The sequence below is a fragment of the Musca vetustissima genome, unplaced genomic scaffold, assembly GCF_032173495.1.
Source record: "Musca vetustissima isolate MV318-11 ecotype Yass unplaced genomic scaffold, APGP_CSIRO_Mvet_v1 utg29865, whole genome shotgun sequence".
NCBI classification, from domain to species: Eukaryota; Metazoa; Arthropoda; class Insecta; order Diptera; family Muscidae; genus Musca; species Musca vetustissima.
This window is the reverse complement of record NW_026879333.1, coordinates 172,335-182,334: the sequence shown is the minus strand read 5'-3', so window position 1 is coordinate 182,334 and position 10,000 is coordinate 172,335. Positions and strand designations below refer to the sequence as shown.

General features: G+C 40.5%; 1 protein-coding gene across 2 annotated transcripts; it reads left to right on the top strand.

The window, feature by feature from the left end:
- The first annotated feature begins 340 nt into the window (after positions 1–340).
- LOC133324211 (protein transport protein Sec23A) lies at positions 341–4,015 on the top strand. Of its 2 annotated transcripts, XM_061533057.1 has the most exons (6): positions 341–644; positions 706–1,994; positions 2,467–2,620; positions 2,687–3,235; positions 3,440–3,460; positions 3,782–4,015. In XM_061533057.1, exons 1-6 carry the CDS (start codon positions 366–368, stop codon positions 3,869–3,871), a joined length of 2,382 nt encoding a protein of 793 aa, XP_061389041.1. In that variant the 5' UTR covers positions 341–365; the 3' UTR covers positions 3,872–4,015. The 2 variants fall into 2 exon arrangements, with proteins under 2 accessions (XP_061389041.1, XP_061389042.1); XM_061533058.1 differs by lacking the exon at positions 3,440–3,460.
- The last annotated feature ends 5,985 nt before the right edge of the window (positions 4,016–10,000 follow it).

Sequence of the window (10,000 nt, the reverse complement as noted above, 5' to 3'; positions counted from 1 at the left end):
TCCCAGACCTAATATATTGAACAGTATTATAAAAAATAAATTAATTAATATTGTACTTTATCAATCCTTGACATATATCTTTCATTTTCTTTTATTGCAAAATATGTACAACACCCCATCTGCTATCACTTCACAGTGATTTGCATTTACTCTCAAGAGCTATCGTTTTTCTGTGATCTGTCAAATTAAGTGACGTGGCCCTGCTGTGCCACAGAGAAAATTTTTTGCTGTGAACAAAAAAATATTTCTAATTGGATCACTCGGTTTATCAGGAATTTTGTTTTATGTAAAAAAGTAGAAAAAGAAATAATTAATTAACGCTAAATTGTATAAGAGTGATCCAAGTGATCTGAAACATATACAAGATGACGACCTATGAGGAGTTTATACAACAAAACGAAGATCGTGACGGTGTTCGTCTGACGTGGAACGTTTGGCCATCTAGCCGTATAGATGCCAGCCGTTTGGTTGTTCCCTTGGCATGTTTGTATCAACCACTGAAAGAACGTCCCGACTTGCCACCCATTCAATATGAACCAGTGCTGTGCACTCGTGCCAATTGTAGAGCCATTTTGAATCCATTGTGTCAAGTGGATTATCGGGCCAAGTTGTGGGTTTGCAATTTCTGTTTCCAAAGAAATCCGGTAAGTTTTTGAAGCAAATTGTATAAATGAGAATGATTTCATTTGGAGATTTTTTGTTTAGTTCCCACCCCAATATGCCGCCATATCTGAGCAACATCAACCAGCCGAATTAATTCCTGGCTTTAGCACCATCGAATATACCATTACAAGGGCACCATGTATGCCACCAGTTTTCTTGTTTTTGGTTGATACCTGTATGGATGAAGAGGAGTTGGATGCCTTGAAGGATTCGCTACAAATGTCGCTGAGCTTGTTACCCCCTAATGCCTTGGTGGGTCTCATTACTTTTGGTAAAATGATACAAGTGCATGAGCTTGGAGCTGAGGGTTGCTCGAAGAGTTATGTATTCCGCGGTACCAAGGATTTAACTGCGAAACAGGTTCAAGAAATGTTGGGAATTGGTCGCGCGGCAGCAGGAGGTGCCCCTGGTGGTGCCCCTGTTGGCCCTGGCGGCCAGCCAATGCCAGGTCAGCAACAACGTATGCCTGGTGCTCCCGGCCAACATGCCGCCGTACCACCAGCCAATCGCTTCTTGCAGCCTATTTCGAAGTGTGACATTGCCCTTGGCGATTTGTTGAGTGAACTGCAACGTGATCCTTGGCCAGTGCCTCAGGGCAAGCGCTATCTTCGTTCAACCGGAGCTGCCTTGGCCATAGCTGTGGGCTTGCTGGAATGTACCTATCCAAATACTGGAGCCCGCATTATGGCCTTTGTTGGTGGACCTTGCTCTCAGGGCCCCGGCCAGGTGGTCGATGATGAATTGAAACATCCCATTCGTTCACATCACGACATTCACAAGGACAATGTTAAATTCATGAAAAAAGCCATCAAACACTACGATGTGTTGGCTCTTCGTGCAGCCACGAATGGCCACTGTATTGATATTTATTCGTGTGCTTTGGATCAAACTGGTCTAATGGAAATGAAACAATGCTGCAATTCTACCGGTGGTCATATGGTTATGGGTGATTCATTCAATTCGTCATTGTTCAAGCAAACGTTCCAGCGGGTCTTTGCCCGGGATGCACGATCCGATTTGAAAATGGCATTCAATGGTACACTGGAGGTGAAATGTTCACGTGAATTGAAAATATCTGGTGGTATTGGTTCGTGTGTGTCATTGAATGTGAAGAGCCCATCGGTGTCGGATGTTGAAATTGGTATGGGTCAGACGGTACAATGGAAATTGTGTACGTTAAATCCAAGCTCAACAATGGCATTCTTCTTTGAGGTGGTTAATCAGCATGCAGCACCAATACCACAGGGCGGACGTGGCTGTATACAATTTATAACACAATATCAACATCCCAGCGGCCAGAGGCGTATACGTGTAACGACATTGGCTAGAAAGTGAGTAAAGATTTTTAGTTTTGTTTATATATTTCGAATATTGGTTCGTTATCATAGAGTTGAATGTAGTACAGCTTGCAAAGAGCTATAATAGGTGTGGATATTACAAGAATTTTTAAAAAAATGTTTTTAAGAATTTATCATACCTTCTCAAAAATACCATCAATCCTCTGGATTTGCAGAATATTTTGTGAATGGCATGTCATATGGTCTGTCAACATAGTTTTTCTGAATGTTTTTAGGGTAGTTTTCAAGGTCTATTTCAGGAGCCATGCTTCGGTTTTTACAAGTGTAAAAGCTTAGAATTGTTCAGAAGAAATGATTTCTCTAATTTTTAGGGTATTTTTTGGGGTTATTTCTAAACATTTTACTTTCGTAATCCAGTATCTTTGCATGTTTTTTCGCTTTGAAATTTTCGTGATACAATTAATTTATTATTTTTTAATAATTAATTTTCCTTCTCTTTTTTTAGCTGGGCCGATGCCACCTCGAATATCCATCACATAAGTGCAGGTTTTGATCAAGAAGCCGCTGCTGTCATAATGGCACGTATGGTGGTATATCGTGCTGAAACCGATGAAGGTCCTGATATTTTAAGATGGGTTGACAGGCAGCTCATTCGTTTGGTATGTTTGAAACCTATAAATTTTTATGCTACATTTATTTAATTTATTCCTTCTTCCTCTTTGCAGTGCCAAAAATTCGGTGAATATAGCAAGGATGATCCCAACAGTTTCCGTTTGGCACAAAACTTCTCTCTATTCCCACAATTTATGTATCACTTGCGTCGTTCACAATTCTTACAAGTTTTCAATAATTCACCCGATGAGACCACATTCTATAGACACATGCTAATGCGTGAAGATTTAACACAATCATTGATTATGATACAACCAATCTTGTATTCGTATTCCTTTAATGGACCACCCGAACCTGTACTACTTGATACATCTTCGATTCAACCAGATCGTATATTATTGATGGATACATTCTTCCAAATTTTGATATATCATGGTGAAACCATTGCCCAGTGGCGTGCTCTTAAATATCAAGATATGCCAGAATATGAGAATTTCAAACAGCTGTTGCAGGCACCAGTTGATGATGCCCAGGAGATATTGCAAACACGTTTCCCAATGCCACGTTATATTGACACCGAGCATGGTGGCTCTCAGGCTCGTTTCTTGCTGTCGAAAGTCAATCCCTCACAGACACATAATAATATGTATGCCTATGGCCAGGTAAGTGTGTCCACCAAAAACAAATATTTTTATTTTTTGTTTGTAATCTTTTATTTTTGTTGTTGAATTTTCTAACATTTTTTTATTTTGTTCTTAATTAAAAAAAAAATAATGAATGACTTTTAAATGTATCCTGTGTTGTCTGTCCTCCCACATCATGTTTGTAAATTGCATATAATGACCCTGATTGAAAACAAACAACAGCCGACAATTGGCCAATCAATGGTATTTAAACTGACATTTTGTTTTGTTATTGAAAATAAAATAAGAGCCAATGCAATGACCCTTATTAGGCAACTCTTTTTTTATTTTTTGGTGAAGGTTATATTTCAATATAAATGGTGTTGGTTGGGTTGCTTGTTTATAAATTATTATGTCCCTTGTTATCTTATCAGTTAAAACATGATGACCTTAAATAGTCATAGTGGCTGCATTCAAAAACAATGTTCAACTAAAGATAACAAAATATGCTTTTATATATAATCAAGCTTCCTGTATTAAATTTTTCTAACCAATTTTGTTTCCATTTTTTTCTTCATTTCATAGGATGGCGGTGCTCCCGTACTCACAGACGACGTATCTCTACAGCTGTTCATGGAGCATTTGAAGAAATTGGCTGTCTCTTCGACAACATGAATTTCTTTGAAATACAGCTACAACTGGTGGTGTCATCGTTTTATGACAAGTCTACGCAATATTTTAGCATTTGCTACAACTAAGATTAGACGGTATTTATCATGGCTATAATAGTGAAGAAATAATTTACGAGATTTTCTGGCGTGTGTTTTTTTGTTTGATTTTCTTTTACTTTCTTTATTTTTTTTTCATTTATAATTTAAGGCTGTCATTAGGTATTTCTCATGTGAGAAGTCTTTAATGCATGTTTACCGTTTATTTTCCTTTCGAACATAATAATAGCAATTTTTAAAATATTCCATATAAAAAAGATAAAACAAAAAATGTAGAGAGAGTGAAAGAAAAAGTTATTAAGCAGACATTATAAGACTACAAAGAATATAAAAATACAATACTTTAAAAAATAAAATAAAAAATAACAACAAATAAGTATGCAAAACGAACCTTAAATCGAAGTGTTTTCTTTATGAATCATGGATGAAAAACAATGGAAAAATTTTAGGGACAACTGAAACACAACAAAACATAAATAAATACAACTTAAAACAGTTCGCAATATCTAAACATAGGTTGTTCATTAAATTACCTCCACAAAAAGAAGTCGTGTTTTCTACTTCAAAACTACAATATGTTTAAATTTATATTATATTCATATATGTATAACGTGACTTGCCAGGAACATAAACATATCTAGAATCAGTAGTAGAGTTATACGGAGGTAATTATCCTGAAAAGTGGACCAATATTTATAAATGTTGGTTGTTGTAGCAGTTTGTACTGCTGTGTATTTCTTCTTATTCCCCTTAATTTGGTTCTGCGGTTGAGTCCAAAGATAAGATGGGGTTAGGTGAGTGGTTTTGGCTCCTCGTGTCATGTGGTCCATTACCACCTCTCCATCAATTCGTGCCCAATATGAAATGAGGCGGCTACACCATCCTGATCATAACTTTGCCAAGACCACTCTAGTTTGTCGAGGTAGCTGCTGCTCTTCTGCAGCTATCGTAGGCGGGTGATCTCCGAGGATAGTATTCACACGTTATTCTCGAATTGCTTCCTCAACTGCATCCGTGTGAATACAATGCAATCTTTCTTGATAGGCCTGTTGATCTAGAGGCTCCCTTTTGTACCTTTGGACCTTTCTCTTCCTTCAGATCATGAAGATCCTTCCTGACATGCCTAGGTGGTGGGTGTCTATCCATTAGGTAACGATTTGGATGGCTACTCCTATAACACCCTAGCAGGCATTGCATCGACAACATCTTGTTGTGTTGATGCACAGGAAGGATCGTCGTCTCCTCATGTAAGTGGTCCGTTGAAGTCATGAGGAGACACCCTGTTGCAGTCCTCAGGGCGGTATTCTGGCAGGATTGAGGACTTTTCCACTGCGTTGCACTGACGTTAACGGACCACACTGGCACCGCATAGTTTACCACAGACCGGCCTATTGCTGTGTATGTCGTTAACAAGGTTTCTTTGTCAGCTCCCCAAGTGCTGCCGGCTAGCGACTTGAGAACCTTGTTTCTGCTCCTGATTTTATCGTACATAGCTGTGGCATGCGCGGACGACTTATAAAGACTATCGAATGTGACCCCTAGAACATTGGGGTAATTGGTGGTCGGAATTGTGGACCGCTCGACCTGCACATTCAAAGATTGCCGTATCTCCGCTGTACATATGGTAAACAGTGTGGCCGTTGACTTAGTGGTGGATATTTCCATATTCCTCGACCGGAAAAAGACTCCAATATCCACAAGATAGTGGTTCAGCATCTCGCAAATGGCATAAATTTTAGGTCATGATGCCATAATCGTACAATCATCTGCATATGTTACGATCTTTATGCCGCCCAGTGGGCGTGGAATTCCAGAGAGGTAGAGTTTAAACAGTTCCAGAGATATCACCCCTCCTTGGCGAACTCCCTGTTTAACTCTACGGGCCTTCGATTTCCTGTCTCTGAATTCCACGTACGACTCGAATAGCTTGGCGTGACTGAAGGTATAAAATACCTTTGATAGTCCAGCGCCACCATGACTGTCCTGTTTCACGACCTGTTCTGGTTGAGTCCTTCCGCTATGTGTGTGGAAATCGCGTGCAAAGCTGTTGTTGTACTATGCTGCTTCCGGAATCCATGTTGATGATCTCCCAGCATTCGCGAATGTAGTAAAGCTTCAAGTGTCTTAGCTACTGGCGAGAAAAGTGAGATCGGCCTGTATGACCCACTTTTGATGGTATCCTTGGCTTCAGTAGCGGGATCACCCTGCCCATTGTCCAGACATCGAGAACAATTTGGGTGGCTATCGACAAGTTGAAGACTTTAGTAAGGTACTCTACATCTGGCTCAAGCGCCTTGGATGATTTCACGTTTCCGTTGACCCTTGCAACATCCTCCAACGTAAATTGAGGTGGTTTCTCTTACACTTAAAGAGAGCGTATACGGTGCAATACTATTCTCTTCGCCCGGTCACTCTCGGGGTGCTCTATAAACTGCCGGATGAAATAACACGCGCACATCTTCGGATCTATCTAATGATCGATCTAATGTAGTAAAGCTTCAAGTGTCTTAGCTACTGGCGAGAAAAGTGAGATCGGCCTGTATGACCCACTTTTGATGGTATCCTTGGCTTCAGTAGCGGGATCACCCTGCCCATTGTCCAGACATCGAGAACAATTTGGGTGGCTATCGACAAGTTGAAGACTTTAGTAAGGTACTCTACATCTGGCTCAAGCGCCTTGGATGATTTCACGTTTCCGTTGACCCTTGCAACATCCTCCAACGTAAATTGAGGTGGTTTCTCTTACACTTAAAGAGAGCGTATACGGTGCAATACTATTCTCTTCGCCCGGTCACTCTCGGGGTGCTCTATAAACTGCCGGATGAAATAACACGCGCACATCTTCGGATCTATCACCTCAACGCCGTTAAATGAGACAGACGTCCGACCATCCTTCCTTCCAGGGTTCGAGAGCGACTTAACCGTTGCCCACAATTTACTCACTCCGGTACTAATGTTTCAACACTTCAGATGTTCTAGTCACTTTTTCCGCTTGTGCTCGCCGACTAACCTGTCCACCTCCAACGTCAGTTAGTAGAGTTAGTACGGCGATCATGCTCATTCGCTAATCCCGCTGCCTCTGCTGGGAAGTTTGGTCTTAGTTCGGGTATACGACCCGTAGGTGATGAAGTCCCGGAAATTCCTTTCTGCTACCCGAGCATCAGAAGGATTGGGCAATTCTCTGAAGCGATGATTGGTGAAATTCCTGAACTTTTGCCAACTGGCTTTCCCCTGATTAAGGAAATTACGGCGTTCAGAATATATAAAGTTGGATGGTCTGTTGATGGATATAATAATAGGGAGGTGATCTGATCCCAATGATATGACGGGTTGCCAAGACACGTCAGAGCTGGAGACACGGTGGAAATGTCCAGTGAGCTTTGACAGTCTCCCCTTATCCTGGTCCTCATTCACCGTGCAAAACGTTGAGCTAGCAATTTGCTCAGTCAGCGCCATGGGTCATTGCCTAGGACGGAATGCCATAACTCATGAGTGCATTGAAATCCCCTAGCACCAGGCGGTTATTGCCTTCCAAAAGATGGCTAAAGTCAGGCAAATAACGCGGTGCACATCTATTTAACGACGGAATGTAAACATTAAACACCTCTACCTCGGTGGTACCGCACTTGACCGCTTGAGCTAGACTCTAGTGAGACAAGATAGGTCAGTACTGGACAGAATGGTGCAATAGGAATGCTAATCCTCCACCTCTTGTACGATCCTTTCTAATTAAAATTCTTAAAATTATATCCAGTTTTCAATACCAAACATCATAGGAGGCCTGTGTCAAATGTGGATTCTTAAATATTGCGAGCTCTACAGAGATTTTAAACGAAATAATACCGCCAAATCGATTTTGAATTTTACGATAATTAAATTCGTAATATTTTCTAGATATTTGCGAAAGAAATTCATTTTGAAGTTTGCCACTTTCGGCTGGTACTCCGTGTATACACACAGATACAATTTTATAAGTGCATTGAAGCAGTCGACTATACAGGCATACACACACACACACACACACACAAAAGAGTACAACATTTTTCACAAATCCAAGTTAACAGTGGCGTATGTTAATATTGAGTACTATCGAAGCGTTGGCCATTGTGACGTATACGTGGCGACGTATACGTACTGCGATTGCGTATATGTTAGGTGGTGTTAAAGGTTAGAGGATTAAAAATGGAAATGATTATACCAAAAACATATTTATTTGGGTATTAAAGTTAAAAGAAAGATTGCGAGTTAAAAGATATTTTTCCTCGAAAAGCTACCTTCCAACTCCAACCGCTTCAAGTGAAAAAAATCACTCCCAATCACCAGACGATAGGTTAAGTAATGTCTTTTGAGCAAGTCCAAGCCCAAGTAGATTGTTTATTTTTACAATTATGCGTCCATGTAGAGGGTTCGACATGTGGGAATAGAACGTAGAGGATAAAAAAGATCACCACGTTATTAAACCTAAGAGTTCTAACGTACGTAAAGGCTGAAATAGTGCTAAACATTGCTTACAATTTGGTCAAACGTAAATCCGTAAAAAACGGAGATATGTCTTTTCATCAGGAAGACAAAAATAGACCAGTATAAAGATCCGTCTTCCAAAACAAATTGATAGCCATATCAAATCAAGTTAAGTATCTGGGAGTAATCCTAGACAAGAAACATAAATGGAGAGACCACATACAGCAAAGGGTTTACAAGGGCGATAGATGCGGGTCTTTTTGTAGAAGAGTCGTAGGTTCTAATTGGGGTTTCAATCTTAAGGGTTTTAAATACATCTGAACGGATAGGGCTGTCGAATGCGGCTTTATAAGCGACGAATTTTTCGTGGGGTTTTCCAGGATCTTGCGCAAAGTGAAAATTTGGCCATTGGTGGATTTTCAGGCCTGAAGCCGCGTTAGTATGGTCTAATAATGTCATTGACTATTTGTTTCAGTCGCTCACACAGCACGCTGGATATCACTATATATGCAATGTGAAGGAGACTTATTCCTCTATAGTTGGCATATATCGTCTTGTCTCCTTTTTGTGCACGGGACACAGGATGCTGAGATTCCAATTATTGGACATTTATTCCTTTAGACAGATTGTACTAATCAGCTGGTGCATGTTCCCGACCACCAGTCTTGAATAGTTCGGCTGGTATCCCATCGGCTCCTGCTGCTTTATTACTATTCAGCCAATTGATTGCTATTCTGATCTCATCTTGACTAGGTGGTATATACTCTATACCATCATCTCTTTTTGGTTCTGGGTATTTTCCTCACCTCCAATATTTGATAGCTTTTCAAAATGCTCCTTCCAGATCCTCAACACGCTGTCTGTCACCAGGTTTCCTTCTTCATCTCTACAGGAGGATTTGCCTGTACCAAAGTCTTCGGTTTGGTGTTTTACTCGTTGGTAAAATTTCCGGACTTCATTCTGACCCCTGTACATCGCGATTTGCTAACGCTCACGTTTTTCTTGTTCTTTCTTCTTTTTTCTGAAAATACGTTTCTCCTCTCCCCCTTTTCTGCCGTTAATTCGTTTTTCACATCAGTTGCATTACGACAATCCTGATCGTACCATTGTCTGCTACAAGGTAGTGGTCCGAATCGATATTCGCCCCTCGGATCGATCGAACGTCTAATACACTGGATGAATACCTTCCGCATATCACAGTATGATCAATTTGATTTCTCGTTGCTTCGTCAGGTGAAATCCACGTAGCCTTGTGTATATCGAGATGCTTGAATCTGGTGCTGCTAACTACCATGTTTTTTTGCATTCCAATTTTTGTATTAAAATCTCCTAGCAGAATTTTAATGTCATGGCCAGGGCAGCGGCATATACTGTTTCCAGGCGCTCGTAAAATATGTCTTTGGCCTGCTCACCTTTGTCTTCTGTCGGAGCATGGGCGCAGATAAGACTGATGTAGAAGAACTTCGATTTTAGATTTTAGCAATTCGCTCATCTACTGGAGTGAATCTGTAGACGAGGTATTTTAATCTTCTGTTAACTATAAATCCGCAGCCAAATTCATGTATGGTTTCATGGCAGCTATAATTAAGGGCGTAATCGTCTGATTTACTTACGC